The 18,363-nt window shown below is 37.7% G+C and overlaps 1 protein-coding gene across 2 annotated transcripts in view; it reads right to left on the bottom strand.

Moving 5' to 3' along the window:
* Window positions 1-3,207: 3,207 nt before the first annotated feature.
* Window positions 3,208-18,363, bottom strand: part of LOC124777162 (RNA-binding protein 28-like) — a 40,424-nt gene continuing 25,268 nt past the window's right edge. For both annotated transcript variants that reach the window (XM_047252469.1, XM_047252470.1), the window contains 3 exons: window positions 6,880-7,212; window positions 6,605-6,712; window positions 3,208-3,928 (listed from right to left, as the gene is read on the bottom strand). In XM_047252469.1, coding sequence (XP_047108425.1) covers window positions 3,541-3,928; window positions 6,605-6,712; window positions 6,880-7,212 — 829 coding nt within the window. In that variant the 3' untranslated portion in view covers window positions 3,208-3,540. The remainder of the gene's footprint in view (window positions 3,929-6,604; window positions 6,713-6,879; window positions 7,213-18,363) is intronic.

Below are 18,363 nucleotides of genomic sequence, written 5' to 3'. Positions count from 1 at the left end.
CCATACCAGATGACCACAGGAATTACTGCATCTCGTGGCTCAGAGTAAACCACCGTTACCTCTTATGTTGTAGATGACCTGATATAGGGTTCTCAAGACTTCCATCATGTCACTGCCATTTCAATTCCACTCAACTCATTCAGGCTTAAGTTAAGGGGTAAGGTGGTAAGGAACAACAAAAAACGTATAAAAGATGCTATAAACAAAACACTGTCATCAGACAAACATAATATTGTGAAACACATAAAGGAAGGAATAATGAAAGCATGGGAACATGAATGTGTAATGGAAAAAATGTAGAATAACTTATTATTTCATTAAATTCTGACAATGATTCTAGTGGCTACACAGACGATAATTAAACTGATTCAGATGTAACTAGAGCACTTTTACATTAGCGGTATAGCGCGTTACCAAAAGTTCAGCTGTTTTTACCCCTTACAATTTTTTCTGCTTATCTGGATAATTTGTTACTTTGCGACTTGAAACGTGCTTCATTAAGCAAGCAGTGATACATGAACACAACAGAAGACTAAAATTAATGAATTTCTTGTCTGTTTACATGATCTAGGAGGTCCAAAGTAAGTTGATGTGTCCTAGCTCCACATAAAGAATTATTACAATATATAGACTTCCTAAGCAGAGAATATTTCAGGAACAAAATTAACTTTGAGGTTTTTTAAGAGAAAGAAATGTGCAGAAGACTTTCCTGAGGAACACAGGAAACAGCAACATAAAAGAATGACAATTATTAAGAAGAAACAACACTGGGCATAAAAAATCGTTAAGTGACTGGTGTACATGATCAACAGTTGGCCACATTCCCCATTCCCTCTTAAGGTTTAAATTCTGTGGTGGTGGTGGTGGTGGTGGTGAGGAGCTATAGATTCAATGTATGTTCTCATCAACAGAACAGAATGTGTTCAAGGTGTATACACGGACAAGAAGAAAAAATTCCTGCGTTTTTTCCAGTTTTCCCGGTTAAAAATACATTTTTGCCCTGGTGAAAATACACAATTTCCTGGGTTAAAATACTCTCTCTCTCTCTCTCTCTCTCTCTCTCTCTCTCTCTCTCTCTCTCTCTCTGTTAAGTGACAGTATACATTCCCCCAAGAACTGTAAAACTTATCAGTTCTCTGAATGGTAAAAGTTTTATACACCACTTCCTGGCACTTCAGGAAACGAAATCTAGCAAAAACTAACATGTTTTGGAGAAAGATCTCTATTCCACAGCAACACATATGCTGCATATTTTTATATTACAAAAGTACAAATACAAAGTAATTGGATAGATAAAAAATTTACTCACAAAGTGCCAGAAGTAGATCACACATACTTTATAGTGCCAGAAAATATAAATGTGAATTCCACCAAACACAGCACGTTAGTTTCCGAAGCACTGAAATCCAGATTGTGATGTGCTTTTGTCAGCCAATCATAGGTCATGTCATATTACCTCACCAGCAAACGAAAGCAGATATTCAGACCATAGGACACCTGATGCAGGCAGCCAATAGAGACATCACTCAGCTCCTTTACATGGGGCTCCAAAACCAGATTTTGTAAACAGATTTCCTAACACTGCTTCTGGGTGGTCATGTAAACACTTCAAAATCAAACCCGAAAATCCACTTCTAGTTTGCCAGCTTTCCCACTCTGCAACCGATTTTTGCTCCCATGTAAATACAACCGGCTCTGAAGTGTTTCTGGATTGTCAAGTTATATCTTGTTTTTAAAATATTCAACTAATATAGACGGGGTGAATTTCTGTGCAGCGAAAGAAAAGCAGAAATATTAAACTGGGCATGAAACTGTCAGGGCTAGCAAATCCACTTCAGACCTTAACATGTAAACATGGCATCAAAAAACGGTTTTCGAAATTCGGTTTTCATCTTTCACAAGATGGTCGCATGTAAACATAGTGACTGTTAAGAAGAGTGAACACACAAATAAGAAAAGTTCATGGTTTAAATTAATATACATATAGTACAGCTACAAAAAAAGCTAACCTTTCAAATATAATATTGGTCTTTTTTGTGTGTGTTGCCCTTTTAAGATATACCAAATACAAATGTGCCAATAAAATTTTAAACGATGACATAAATGTCTTGTCTTCTGGGCCTGAAGAGGCTGGTCCTCAAAGCATTAAGTTTTGAATGAGAGTCAAACGCTCCGTCATTTAAGAAACTCATTGCACATTCTCACACATAGCAGAATTCATCTTCCATAAAAGGAAATTTACTTTGAAAGTAACGCTTCTCAAACCACCATTTGCAATATTTTCCCACAACCTGTCAGAAAAATAGGTGACACCATGCTCATCGAAAGCAGTTGTCATGAAGTATTGCATAGCCTTCGACCTGAAGCCTCTGACACATTTTGATGACAGCGAACATTTATGTGCGCACCGTGTTTTGTTTCTGTAAATAGTGCATTTTCTTTGTGGTTTTTACATTGGTGTTTTTCTCTCATTTATGTTTTATTGCTGCAGTATTAGTCTACAGTACTGGACTTCAGTAAAATTCTTTGTTATAGTATCAGTTCTTACCAGCCAAAATTACAAAAATTTAAATAAAAACTAAGGCAGTGCCCGAATTCTAAAAGATTCCCAGATTTTTCTCAGTTTTCTCCTGGATGAAAAAGTTTCCAGGTTTTTCCCGGAATTCCCAGTTGTCCCGTGGCATGTCCACCCTGGTGTTTTATTACCAATTCCCCGATTAGTTTCTAACGGATAAGGGTAATTTGTTGAAGAGTGTCAATATTTCTCAGTCCATTCAGTCCATCAAGACTTCTGCTCGATCTTTGGCTCATCGGATGAATGTTTCCTCGATTTGTGCTAGTATGGTTGTGGATTATTATTATTATTATTATTATTATTATTACAAACACACAGGAAATTGTTTCTAGATTGTAAAAATATTGAACTGGCAATATATTCAGTCATCTGAAACAAGGAAAATTTTTTTGTGAACGATATTCATAGGCAGCAGAACTCAACATAAAGCATTGTTTTCTAATTATATTAATGTTCTTACTGTAACTATTTCATTCACAGACAATTTACCACTTCTCAGAGTTTGAAATGATAAAAGCTACTTGATTACACAAATTTTACTTTGTGCTAAACATTGTTGTCGCGGCTTTATGATTCAGGTACTTATTATAAGTAATATTGGAGTGTCCCTCAACACACTTTTGTTTAAAATGTTGAGAGTAGATTATAAAACTTTATTTGAAGCAAGCTATTGCAATATAAATCACATTCTGCACATCTCTAAATAAATATAGGGGGACATAAGCAGTCATGATTTTTAAGGAAAATGTCCGGAACAATTTTTCGTTAATGCAGAACACTTGAACTCTATACATTGTCTTGATGACACAGGCCATTAACAGTAGTCGGTAATACTACCACTCACCTATCAGGTGGTATCACACTGACAATTACAGGTATACAATACGTGATAAATCTGGGAAGTGGTCAGCCGTGGCCTTGGCAAGAGTTAGCATAAATAATGCACAGCAAATTATCTATTTATTTTAATCATCATTCTCAGAGCTATTTACATCAAGATCACCAGTGGAATCACCACTCTCCAATGTATCATCACCGTCGTCGTCGTCGTCACTATCATCATCATCATCATCATCATCAGTGTCCATAGATTCATCACCATTATTTTCATTTTCCTTCAATTCAGTGTCAGTTTCACTTTCTACTTTTGATTCTGTTTTAAGAGTTTCTCCCGCTATGTCCATTACAGAATTTTCATTCTTCAGTCCATACTTCTTCTTCATCCCACTTCCCCTTAGCTGTTGACTTTTAGCTAATTCAACAACCACCTCTTTTCCTTTGAACTTGTGTTTACTAGGATCTGCTACAACAGCAGCAGCTTGCTGTGCTGTAGTGAACTTGCATATAGCACGGCTGTAAAAATAGAATTAATTTGTTAACTTAAATGACATTTTCATGCACTCTCATTTTTCATTTTCTTAATAGTACTTAAAACACAGTACGCCTTGTTTATTCAGGCTTTTGTATAGGTTTATGTTTATGTTTATAGTATCTGAAACTTATTTATAATCAAAACAAATGTTGTCGAAAATTGCGACAGCTTGTGCAGCAACCCTTCTTGAGTGAGGTGTTCACATGCTTCTAACGCAGAAACATTGCTTTCAACAGAGAAAAGAGCATTACAGAAACTAAGTATACTTGGCTAAACAGGCTGAGATCGCTGATGCAGTCAACAAAATAAATGTTTTACTGTGACACAACGACGTGTGAAAGCATAATTCTTTGACTATACACTTCAGTTCCATTACAATATCTAGTGAATGTGAAAGGAGAGGCAATATTTCAGATCCTATTCATATTAATTTCAAAATCAATAACACAAAACAAATATCAGAGGCGAATGCTGGCCAAACCTCCACTGACTGCCTTGCTATCTTATGTACACAAAACAGGCTTTTCCTCTTGTAGGTGATGATAAATCTGTTTCATCCAACAGTGACGGGAGATTCTCACAGTAGAACTGTAAAGAGCTTCATTAAAACCCCTACACTACCTAGCATTTTCACTGTGTTCTGACATGTTTCAATATACTGCAATTTTTTTAAATTTTTTTCCTGCATCAAGTTTTAACATATAAGCTCACAAAAGCACTCAGAATTTTCTTTTATCACAGTGATCTTAATAGCACTCAGTCAACATCGCCAAAAACATCATTGTGCGTAGAGTGAGCAAAAACTTATGCAGCAGCAAACATCCTAATTTAACACAGTTTGGAAAAGATTATCTGACAACTGATATTCAAATGACTTCAGTAAACAGGAAATTAGGAAGCAGCATGATACAAAACCTCTGATAATCAACATTTTGATAACGAAGAACAATCTCGAAGTTGCCTTCATAGCAACACTGGCTACACTTACATAAACCTCCTCCCCCTTACCTGTTGGATTTCATGAATAGAAACACAAAGCCAACACCCATCATAGTAAAACAACGTTATACACCAACTGGAGAAGAGACTTAAGAAGACACTGAAAGAATGGATTATTAGATAAAAGGTATTATTCTGATAGTTAAGGGAGAAGAACATTTAATTACAACTGATGACTGGAATAAAATGGTAGAAAAAAGAAGATAAGGAAAGGTGTAACAAAATAGGGATTGGGGGAAAGGAATGAAAGAGGAACTCACCTGGTAAATTTTGGATAGAGTATGATTTTAATCATCGCTAAAACATGGTTTAACAATCATGAAAGAAAACAACCTGTGGACACTGGATGGTTTAATTTTGGTTGTATGAGGGTTTTTTTTTTTTTTTATTAATAAGTGCCATTTTAAAATTAAAATAAAACAAGGACATTTTGCTTAGAAATGTTATTTTTATGTGAAAGATTGGAGTTTTAATCTACCTTTCTATTTAATTCCCAACAATATTAAGGCACTTATTGTATTACACAACCACATTTCAGTACCATTCTCGTCGAAATCTGCCAACTGAGCATAACTTTCGGTAACAAGGGTTTCTTGTCAGAGGTTATTCTGAAGAACGGTAACCCTACATTTACAGCATTTATAGGGCTAGAGGAAACTTTTGACAAATTTAGCTGGACTACACTCTTTGAATTTTAGAAGGCAGCAAGGATAAAATACAGGGAGTGAAAGGTTTTTTATAACTTGTACAGAAACCACAATGCAACTGTACAAGTCAAGGGACATTACAGGGGAGCAGTAGTGGTGTGAGCCAGGGTTGCAGCATACCCCCAATGTCATCAAGCAATACAATGAGCAAGAAAGGAAATATAGGAGAAATTTAGAAAGGGAATTAAAATTTAGGGAGATAGAATAAAAACTTTGAGGTCTGCAGTTGTATCAAATGGAAAGTGTCTTGAAAGGAGGATATACAATGAACGTCAACAAAAGCAAAACATGGATGATGGAACATAGACAAATTAACCCAGGATATGCAGAAGTAGTTAGAATAAGAAATGAGACACTGGTAGTAATGGATCAGTTTAGTTCTTTGGGCAGCAAAATAAATGAAGATGGCAAGAGCAGGGAGGACATAAAATTCAGACTGGTAATAGTAAGAGAAGTATTTTAGAAAGACAGGAATTTGTAAACATGTAATATAAATTTAAGCATCAGAAAGTCTTTTCAGAAGGTATTTATCTGGAGTGTGGCCTCATACGAAAGTCAACTGGGGATGATAAGTACTTAAGATGAGAAGGGAACAGAAGCTCTTGAAATGTGGTGCTATAAAAGAATGGTGATGATTAGATGGGTAGATCAAACAAATAATGAGGTGGTACTAAATAAAATCACAAAGGAAAGAAATCTATGGCATGACTTCACTACAACAAGGGTTTAGTTGATAGGATACGTCTTGAGGTATCAAAGTATTACAGTCAATTTGGTCATGGAGAGAAATGGGAGTGGGTAAAAATGTAGAGAGAGGCTTAGGCATGGATCAGTGAACAGGCTCAAATGGATGTAGTTATTCAGCAATGACGAGACATGTGCAGCATAGACTATCACTGAGAGTTACAGCAAACCGATCTTTGGACTGAAAACTGCAACATTGTATCTTACCTGGATTTTGAAGCTTTGCTTCTGTACACCTTAGCCCAAATGCATCCAGGAAAAGTAGCTACAAGGTCCTTGTCTTCTGTTTTAAACGGCAACTTCTTTATCCATAGTCTGTTACACGAAAAACAAGAAGAGTAATAAGTCATGCTAATATGACAATACTAAAACACAGTAATTTAAAAATGAGATTGTAGATATTCAATTTTCTCTGACCACTGTATTTGAAACAATATACAAGCATGAAACCATATTCTAAGTAAAATTATACAAGTCATCACCTTCGGTCATTGCCACCACCAGCTGCAGGTTTCCCACTTCTTCTCCTCACATGTTTGCCAGCTGTAATGCGTGAGCTTTCAACTTCTTCTGTTTGAGGCACAATGCTATTATCATCAACGGATAGTTTATTTTTTGCTTTGTGTTTATTTCCAATTTTGTTCTCTTTTAAGGTCTTACTTTTTTCTTGAATAGGAGGTTTTTGTTCATTTTTTATATATTTAAGTTTTCTTGGCAGCTCCACGCTGAGATGTCCATTTTTATATTCTTTTTTGTTCAACTGTTTCAGAACTTCTGGAACAACAGATTGGCTCTCCAATACTATATGACAAAACCTATGGGAAAATATTTCTTACAATCAACTGACTGAAGAAATAAAAATAATCTTACAGAATCTTATCATTCTTTACAATTAATTGCTAACATCAGTAACTAATTAAACAGAAATAGTGCTAAAATATGGAATATGCATATGAATCTTGTGCAGTTTACAGCTACACACTGCAAAATACAACACACAGTAAGTGGATTTCATATTCTGATTCAAGGAGGTGAAACGAATAATCAGAATAGATCTACAACAATTAAGTAAAGTGTATGGTATTATTTCGGAATGATGTTTCGGTTCGTGGTCTTTGACCACCGAAAGACAACTTCCCCTACAATGAGCAGCATTTACTGTAAAAAATATCAAACACATACTGAAATATACAGTTTCCTCCAGGTTGTAAGGTTCATCCAACAGTAATTTATTCATTCTTCTTTCAACTGCTTTAAAACACTCATGATCATATAATTAGTCTACCCTTGGTAATGAAGTCAAGCCCTAAACATACACAGTTTTTCTACGATTTGAAAGAGCAGGTGGTCACGTCAGAAACATTTCCCCCATCATTGCCGACGCAATATGACAAAGAGGAAACAGAGGTAACATAAGAGATACACCACTTTCAGTTGGCTTTTCAGAGAGCTCTACCCAGTAATTGGTCCATGACAATGGATTGACAGTATCACCAGTAAGTGGTCACTGTCACTATGCTCATCATGCACTGACCACTGTGGCAATGCCACAGACTGGGAGAGAGATCATATCATCAATAGCCAAAAACTTGCCATGGGCAGCACAAAAGTAAGTAAGAGTACCCTCATTAAGACATAAATCATGGTCAGAAAAAGGACAATCAGAAGGCCCCTGCCAGAAGACATGTTACTTCCCCACAGATGGTGGTGCACACTGAAGCTCCTAAATACTCAAAAAAGGGAGAACGGGTGAGGGAATAATGTTGTCAGATTAAGGTTCATCATAAATAAGTGCCCTGCCTTAGGGTAAAAAGATGTTACAAGTGCTGGGGTCCTTCCCACTTGCACTGCTACTACTTCTAATGTGGTACAGTGGGAAATCCACTCACAACATCTGTGCAAACTAGAGCACAGACGCCTATAGATGCTCTTTTGGAACCAGTAGGTTTCCAACAGAATGCACAGTATAACTGATGACTTGGAAAACGGTAATCAGTGAAATCCATTTCTTGGAGAGCAACACTAATTACAGAACAAGAGAGCATTAGTTGTTCTTGTTCCAGCAGGTGACAGTAATTAGGGTGTTCTGGTTAGGCACAATGGGGCCAAGAAGGCATTTCACTGTCACTGCACTGTCACTGTCATCAGTGGGGATGGAACAAGAACAACAACAACACACAGGTTCAGATCCCAATGCCACAAGGAGATCTGGCAGCTCCAAGGTCACTGGGGTAGCCTCCTCTCAAGATTTCTTCTTTTTTACTTCCACAACTTTTGACAGCCAGGACTCATGCAAGAGCTGCAAGTTCCTATTCAGTACAGGAACTGAAGAGAAGCAGGCGAGGCCAGTGGCCCACAGTCCAGGGGTCTTTCAGCCATAGGCTTGTGCCTCCTTGCTGGTCCGTATATGTCTGCAGAGAGAGTTTGTGAAAGAGCACTCTGTCACTGGTAGATACCGACGGAGATGGTGCTTTTTCGCCTGGGTATGGGGAGTTGAGATCCCCAAAGATGGTGCTGTAGGAACTGTAACAGAGTGTGCCTATTTCTCTTCATGGTCTTATTTACTTGTGTGACTGCCAGTGGTTGGTGTAGTAGTAGTAGTAGATGGCTGCCAAGAATGGGAAGAAAGCCAATGTGCACTCTGTATGCATACCAGGTGGAGTCATTCCAGATGTGGAACGGGTGCTTCCAGATGCCATGACAAGCACAGGGTGCAGCCAACTGCAGGTGGTGGCCCATGTCAGTACCAATAATGTGTGTCACTTTGGATCGGGAGAGATTCTCTCTGGTTTCAAGCGGCTAACAAAACTGGTAAAGGCTTCCAAGCTTGCTTGTGAGATGAAAGCAGAGCCCACCATTCGCAGCATAGTTGACAGGACTGATTGCCAACCTCTGGTACAGAGCCAAGTCGAGGGTCTGAATCAGAAACTTAGATAGTTCTGTGATCATGTAGGCTCCAGATCCCTCGACTTGTGCCATAAGGTGGTTGGGTTTCAGGTTCCACTGAATGGGTCAGGAGTCCACTACACGCAGGAGGCAGCTACATGGGTAGCAGGGGCTGTGTGATGTGGACTGGGAAGTATTTTAGGTTAGAGGGTCTCGGAAAAACACAAAAGGGCTTCAGTATCAAAGGGTACAGGCCAAACACTGGAAGAACATAGATACCGGAACCATCAGTATAACAGTTGTAAATTGTCATAGCTGTGTTGGGAAAACACCAGAGCTCCAAGCACTAATAGAAAGCAGTGATGCTCAAATCGTTATAGGCACTGAAAGTTGGCTAAAGCCGGAGTTAAGTTCAGCCAAAAGTTCAGCCAAACTGCTCCAAGATGATAACCAATTCCACAAGCAAATTAGATACATGCTAAACAACTAATACACCAACACGGATAACTACACCATACCCATAAGTAGCATCCTCAGCCATAACAAAACTAAAACATTGAAAGCTACAGGATCAGATAATACTGATGCCCAAGTTCTCAAACAAATAAAAGTACAAACTGTTCCATTCACAATCAGATTCCAGAATGATTCCTTAACACCAGGTAGGGGGGCCTGCCGGCTGGAAATTAGCAGACCAATCTGTTTGGTTAAAAATACTTACAAAGGTACAGAAAAGGCTGCTTGGCGACAGGTTACACTCACATTGGGCACTTCAAAGACTTAATCATTGCAAGTTTGGCATAAAGAGAACGAAATGTACTGAAGAAGCATTTAACAAGGTGTCAAAAAAACAGACATACATAACATAAATATGCATTTGCAGCATTAACTGACATTGCAGGAGCATTTGATAATTTATGTTGGCCCACGTTATTTCCCCGGATTCTTGAACTACAGGAACCTCGGTACCCATGCCAAGTTTTATCAGTTTTTATAGAGGCAGAGTTGTAGAATGGATAGCTGGCACACGCAATGTAATAAAAACAACTAACAGGTGCCCACAGTGATCAACATGAGGGCCAGTAGGGATTTAGCAATCAAACATTTCTTGTGCCAACTGGAAGAAGGTGACAAAGTCAACGGAATGATGGCCTATGTGACTACATCCTAACTGTGGTGTCAGGAACTCAGCTGAGCTGGAGGAATTGGCAAATAGAGTCCTCTCTCAAGTATAGCAAAGGGGAGTGGACAACAAAGTAACATAGCCCCAAATTAAACTACACATATGCGCCTTAAAGGTCAACTTTCATTGTGCAGAAATCCTATAACTAAATTAGAAAACATCTCTATCAACAGACAAACAGTCACATGACACTTTGTAATCCAACTGGATGAATAGTGCAACTTCGCACAGCACATTCAGACAATTTCACATGATGCAAGCAACATTACGCACAAAATTGCCCATGTCTCACAGCTAACTAAATCGCTGCATGTGCTGACGACCTATCACAATGCCATTTTCATGTTCATCATAAGCTTCACAGCAAGATGTGCACAGAGAAACTCACAGGTGCCTTTGGCACTATACCAACCAATAATGTACTGGTGAATCTCAAAATTTACCCAGTAGAAATTACATTAAGATGTCATGCATCCTCAAATTAGTTATGTAAACAGGGTTTGACGAAAGTCAAACAAATCTTAGGCCAAAGGATAACAACTAAAGCCGAACTCATGAAGAGGAAAGTAGATACATGGCAGAACAAATGGGACAATAGTGAAATGGGTCAAAGATTCACCAACTTTTCCTGTGTATTCGCCAACACCCAACACTTGGTTATGTAAGTCCCAGTCAAGACACTGCACACTACCGAACAGTACACAGCCAATATCCAGTTTACCTGTACAGCTTCAAAAGGAAAGACAATATCAGTGCACACTCTACTGCAGAGTGAAAATCTCATTCTGGAAATGACATCTGTTGGTGCAGTCATATGGGAACACTCAGCCACACACTATTCCTCATGCACTTCTGTCATGGAATTATGGAACTCACAAAGACTAAAACAACTACAAGAACTTTTAAGATATCATGACTCATTGACAATAATGACAATGTTATGAACATTTCTGTTCCAAATTATGTTGAAAGATATGTTTTTCATGGTCAAACAAAACTGTTGACAACACAATCAGATCATAAAATCTATAAGAGTTCGATGTTCAAAGCATATGGCTGGAGAATTTTGTAACTGTCATTACCTAGACACTGCATTTGTGAAAAAGCAAACAAAAGTTTGTTTATAGTTTTGTCAAATCTGTAAGTTATTAGCTCTTGTCCCTTGCATCTGTCCATTGTATCTCCTGCTGACGTTGTGTGCTGTTGTTATTGAACTTGAAATAAACACGCGGTTACGGTTTGAAAGTGAACATAATGCTTTTATTAACACACACACAGAATGAATGTAACACAAGGGTATGCAAAACACAACCATGTTAATAGGAACGTCTATAAAAGCGTCCGTAACAACTGCAGCAAAGATAAATATGTAGCAGAGGCATTGATTCTAAATTCCAACACCCCCACTAGATGCAATGTATCTCAGTACTTCATTCTCGGAATCCAAATTCTAGTGTTAGATGCTGATGTCTGGTCCTAGGTAGTGGCTTTGTCGTCATATCTGCAAGCATTCCATTTGTGGAAATTTGCTCCACTGTGATTTCTCCTGTATCTATCTTTTCACTGATGAAATGATGCCTGGTGTCAATGTATTTAGTACGACCTTTGTATCCCCTTGTCTTTGACAGATCAATTGTACCTTTGTTGTCACAAAACAATCTTATCGGGCCCTCTTTTGGGAAAGGGGATATCTCTCTTTGCAGACATTGTAGCAAAAGTGCTTCCTGACACACAGAAGTTAAAGCCATATATTCTGCTTCTGTCGTCAAGAGAGCTACTGTTGGTTGATTTTTACTATTCCATGAAATTGCTGCACTTTGTGACATTAATAAAAAAATCCAGTTGTTGGTTTTCTATCTCCTATGTCCCCAGCCCAGTCAGCATCAATGTAACCTGTGATGTCATGATCTTCTTTGGAAAATTGTAGCTTGAACTCTGCAGTTCCCTTTATATACCTTAGGATTCGCTTTACAGCTTGCCAATGGATATTCTAGGGTTATTATTAAATCGACTCACAACTCCAATTGCATACACTAGATCTGGTCTAGTAACTAGTTGTGCATACATTAAGCTACCTATGGCTTCTTTATGTCAGACTTTCTTCATGGCATCTCTTTCTCTGTTTTTGGGCTCATTTCATGAGTTAATACATGGTTATTGTCATGCGGCGTGGATACTGAATTACAGTCTTCCATTTTATACTTTCGTAAAATCTGATTTATATAATGAGTCTGATCCAACCATAAAAGCCCAAGTTTACGATCTCTTGTCACTCGGATCCCTAGACAATTGGATACTTCTCCAAGGTCCTTTAGTTTAAGTTGTTCCTTTAGTTGTTCTTTAAATGCAATTTTCTGTTGCATATTGTTACAAAATATCAGCATGTCATCTACGTAAACAGCTACAATTAATACATCACTTCCTTGGTTTCTGTGATAAACACATGGATCAGTGGTGGACCTGCCGAAATTTAAACTTAGTAGAACTCTGTCCAGTTTGATATTCCAACAGTGACTTCCCTGTTTAAGTCCATACACTGCTTTCTTGAGTCTTTTAATACCTTCATATTTGACTGTATTTGTCACGTAGTCAACTGTGGGAGTTTTAACATAAATTTCTTCTTTCAAATCACCCTGCAAAAAAAGCTGTCAGCTCATCACAATGATCAATGTCCAAGTCGTATTTAGCAGCTAGACTAAACAAACATCTGAGTGAATTGTGTCGTATCACTGGTGGGTATGTTTCTTCATAGTCTAAACCTTTAACTTGTGAACATCCCTTAACTACAAGTCGAGCTTTATGGCAAATTATCTGTCCTTGTAAGTCTCTTTTTACCTTAAAGACGCAAATAGCATCAATCGCTTTTTTGCCTTGAGGTAGGATAGCTGATTCCCAAGTTTTATTTTCCGCATGTGACTTCAATTCTTCTTCTATTGTTTGAAACCATTTCTCTGAATCCTTGGATTGCAAAGCTTCTTCCAAAGTTGATGGCTCTGATTCTTGCGAATCTTCTTTAGTACAATAGGTCACATTATCATCCATCTTCTTCGGTATGGGTATTCTGGGAGATCTTCAGAGCACTTGTTGAGGCAGTTCCGATTCTTCTTCTATTTCCACTGAGCCTGTTTCTTCTGAAATGCTGTTAACTGATCTGTTGTCCCCCAAGTCATCTTGAATCATACTGTTCTCCTCCTTATTTGTAAATGGAATAGATATTTGATTTGGTTCCAGCAAATGATCACACATTCCTGGCTTGTTATGATTCTCTTGAATTATTTCTTCTTTTAATATCACATCTCTGGATTTAATGATTCTTTGTTGAACTGGATGCAACAACCGGTATGCCTTGCTGTTTACACAGTATCTGACGAGTATGCACTGAACACATTTCTTGTCCCATTTGCACCTAAAGGTTTTTGGTATGTGGACAAATGCCTTACTGCCGAATAATCTTAGATGTCGGTGGTCAGGTTTCTTTCCTGAGAAAGATTCTCTGGCATTACGTTGTTCAAAGCTTTTGTCAGTGATCTGTTAATGCGATAAACTGCGGTAAAGACTGCTTCTCCCCAAAAATTCACTTCAAATAACATACATCTTGCCTTTTCCACAATTGTTCTATTGTACCTTTCTGCAACACCATTTTGTTCTGGAGTGTAGGGAACAGTGGGTTCACGTTTAACTCCTCCTTTTCTTAAATTTTGTCAGCCTTTCATTTACATATTCTTTTCCATTATCAGTTCGCAAGATCTACAGCCTTTCGTCTATCTGACTCTCTATGAACTTTTTAAAATTGCATATAATGTCAGGTACTTGGTATTTATTTCTGACAGTAAACAAAATACTCTTTCTAGAGAAATCATCAATCAGAGTTAGAAAATATTTAGTTCCACCAATTGATGTGGTTTGCATTGGACCACACAAATCTGAATACACTAACTCCAAAATTCTTTTAGCTCTAGAAGTGGAGTGAGGAAAGAAAAATCTAGTTTGCTTACCTTCTAGGCACGTAACGCACGGAGTGTCGACGGCTCCTTTATATTTTATGCCATTAGCCAAACCATTTCGTAATTCTTCCATCGCATCTGAGTATAGGTGGCCTAATCTTCTGTGCCATAGATTTGCATCAATAGACAAAGATGCATATTTTGTTTCTGCACTGTGATCACTTCGTTGGTCCAGCCTATACATTCCGTTCATTAACGATGCTGTAGCTATCTCGAATGCGACAGCCTCTATTGTCAAAAATAACTGAGTGACCCTGTTGCACTATTTTGCTTACAGAAAGTAAATTTGTACTCATCTGACAAACATAATGTATATCCGTCCCCTTAGTATTTATTTTCTCTCAGCCTGCCACAGCTTTAATATACATCCAACCTGTCCCTTTAATGGGTAAATTTTCATCGTTGGCCCCGACCACTTGTGAACTGGGAACTGACGCTACAAAATTTGAATCACGTGGATGGTTTGACATGAGAGCTGACACGCCAGAATCCACAAACCAGTCCTTGTGTATAGCTTTAGTTGACAGTGGCATAATGAAAAATGTCTTCTAACTGGTTTCTTTAATTACTGATTTTTCGCTTGCCTTGTTTTTACTATGACTTTGTTTCACTATGTGTCCATATTTGTTGCAGTTGTAACATTCGGACCTCTGGGATTGTGGTGTGAGCTGATTCACTTGTCTTTTTTATTCGCCTGGAGAGCCACATCATTAACAGATGAGTTGCCACACAGTTCATCCTTTACTTCCTGTAGTAATTTGTTTTTAATGGAATCGCCCGTTATCGGCATGCTGGAGTTCTCTAAACCCATCATCATTGGTTTGCACTCATTAGGCAGCCCAGCTAACATACATTCTACCCAATCATCTTTCACTTCAAAGTTAACATCATTCAATTTATTTGACGTTGGAATTATTCTTGACACACATTCTTCCAAAGACAAACAGTTCTCTAAACGTGTTGTTAAAAGCTTTCTGAACATGCCTATTCTTCAATAAAGTCCTGAATCCTCTTAAGTTTGTTTTAATTTATCCCACGCTTCTTTTGCAGATGACGTGCTCTGCAGATGCACATAAATAGCAGGATTAACCGATAAGATTATTTTGACCCTTGCGGTGCATATCTTAACTTCATCTTTGATCTTGACTGTTATACACTGCCACAATTGTTCGTGCTGTAAATAAGTTTTCATTGCAAATTGCCATGTATTGTAATTTCCTCTTCCTTTCAGTTTTTCAATTAACGGCAACGAATTAGCACTGACTGAACTCATCATATCAGCGTTCTGTATCTGCGTCTTGATGTGATGAAAAAAACTTGGTTTTTATTCACTTCAAATAAACTGCTGGATGACTGTGCCTGGGCCCATAACCTGTTGTTATTGAGCTTGAAAGAAACACACAGTTATGGTTTGAAAGTGAACACACAAAATGCTTTTATTAACACGCACGGAACGAATGTAACACAAGGGTTAATAGGAACATCTATAAAAGCGTCCGTAGCAACTGCGGCAAACATAAATATGAAGCAAAGGCATCAATTCTAATTTCCAACATGTGCCATACCAGGTCAGTGTGCAGAAAGTCATCTTAGAATTTTACGCCTCACTGGAACTTGTTTCATAACAACTGTTATTGTATCTATTATTAAAAGACTTTGATAACAATAAATGATCTTCCTTTAACATAAGCAATCACTGTGCATGGAGCATGACAATACAATGAAGTCAGTGAAGTTTAACTAGCAAAGAAAACAAAGCCTGAACATTCAAAGTTCTACAATGAAACATTTATACTTATTACGAAAATACTTTTCTTTCTGTCAGAATATGGTATTTTACAGACTGTAAGATGCTATGGACTATATGACGTACCTTAATTTTTAAGGAATTCTTTTTACAAAATAACATACTTGCCACTTTTATTATTAGACTTCAAAGCCAGACTAAAAAAATTCTTAGTTTATAAAACTAAACTGATCTTTAAAATTCCTGAAAATCGGCATCACAACTATCCTCTTCTTTCTCCTCCTCCTCTTCATCATCGTTGTTGTCCTCTTCATACATAAGATGGTCTTCACTGCCATCGAGACTGTTATTTATGCCGCATTTCTTGAAAGATTTCAAAGTAATGTCTTCTCTCACTCTAGATCACAAATGTTTTATCCACTGACACACTTGTTTGATTTTAGGTAATTTTAAAGCTCCTGTTGGTGTGAATTCACATTGGGTTTCATCCATCATCCATCAGTTCCATTCCTATCTCGTATACAATTTACGTGGTTTATTTATTGAGACATCAAGAGGTTGCAGTTATGAAGTCCTTCCAGAAGAACAGCAAGCTTTTATTTTCCTGGCGCAATTTCCCTTTCACAGAATATTTCAAATGACTGCTAAAACTGGCGTAGCACAAGAAGAGAACTCTTATTCAATAAAGCACATTTCCTTCTCTCTCACACCATGTTAATCTATAATTTCATACTAGCCTGATTCATCCAATCCTTGTCATGTACATGAATAACACTTGACAGCATTTCAGAAGGGTTTGGCATTGTTTTGCGCTTGAAAATGATCACTGGATTAAGTTTAGTACCATCAGCACAACATGAAAGGACAACAGTGTAGGGAATTGTGTCATGTTCAGTTGTTTTTACTGTTACAGTTTCAGCACCTTTCATAGCAACAGTTGGTGTTATTTGGCACATCAAATGACAAATGAGTTTCATTCATATTCGCTATTTGACTTAGTTCCACCTTCGTTTTCTTTCGGTGGTGAATAATAAAGTGATGGAAAGTTAATATTTTCTCTTCACACTTATGGCGCATTTTCTGAGATATTTTTGTTCTGGTTCACAAGCTAAGGCCATGGCGCTTCATAAACCACCCAACCAAATCCCCCCCTTACAGTCTGTTAAGTTCCACTGTAGTGCTAGCTTCCAAGTGTTTATTTCAATCATTTTTATATTAATTCCAATGCCATTTTGACGGTGTCCTTGAATCCATATCAAATCATCATCTTCTAGTTTTGGACTTTTGCATTCAGTCATCTATTTGCACATTTAGTCTCACTCGTTTTATTCAGTTATTCTTTGCTAGCCCATCAATCGCTAATGGTTTTTCAACTGGTGGAGGGCCAAAATATCGCTCAGCTGCTCTGTTTCCATGTTCCTCTGCATATGCTACTACTTTCAAATTATAACCCACATCATATAAACACTGTTTATTTTTTGCATTATGAAACTAGCTATTAACAAAAATATTGTACTGTTACTGAAAACATAAATTACTTTTAGTTCAAGTTTACTGGCACCATGGACTGCAATGACACATTGTAGGCTAGACAGTGTTCTGGATTTGTGATGGCAGGGTGGGAAGGAGACAGTGTTAGCAAGCTTATGAATCTCCCCCCAACTCATGTTCGTCATATTGGTCCACTGCTGTTGCCAGCTGAATCCAATGTTGCCAGATAGAGGAAGGTTTCCCACAGCATCGAACATATGACCATTTTTAAGACTGGTGAGAATTTTAAATCATACAATGGTCAGTTTTATATTAATTTAAGGTATATGACACACCTAAATATTGGAGGCAATTTTTCGAAGGAAAAAGTGTGTTTCATAGTCCATAAAATATGGTAGTAAAATCACATTTACATGATGAATTATGAAATAGATGTTACGCTGCCAATCAAAGAAATGAAAATGACCCTGGCAATCACAATATACAGGCAGTAATGAAGACTCCTAAATTGTCAAGTGCTCTACAGACTTTGGCCTTGCGACAGAAACTATAACAATCCAAGTTGCCTTGCCTTGAATAGTATCACAAAGCCTTAACTCGGATACTAATTTGTTACAAAATGACACAATAAATCATTTTTGCTCAATGAGAAGTT

Source organism: Schistocerca piceifrons, chromosome 2, assembly GCF_021461385.2.
Source record: "Schistocerca piceifrons isolate TAMUIC-IGC-003096 chromosome 2, iqSchPice1.1, whole genome shotgun sequence".
Taxonomy (NCBI): Eukaryota; Metazoa; Arthropoda; class Insecta; order Orthoptera; family Acrididae; genus Schistocerca; species Schistocerca piceifrons.
Note: the sequence above shows the minus strand (reverse complement) of the source record. Positions and strands in the feature narration are given on the sequence as shown.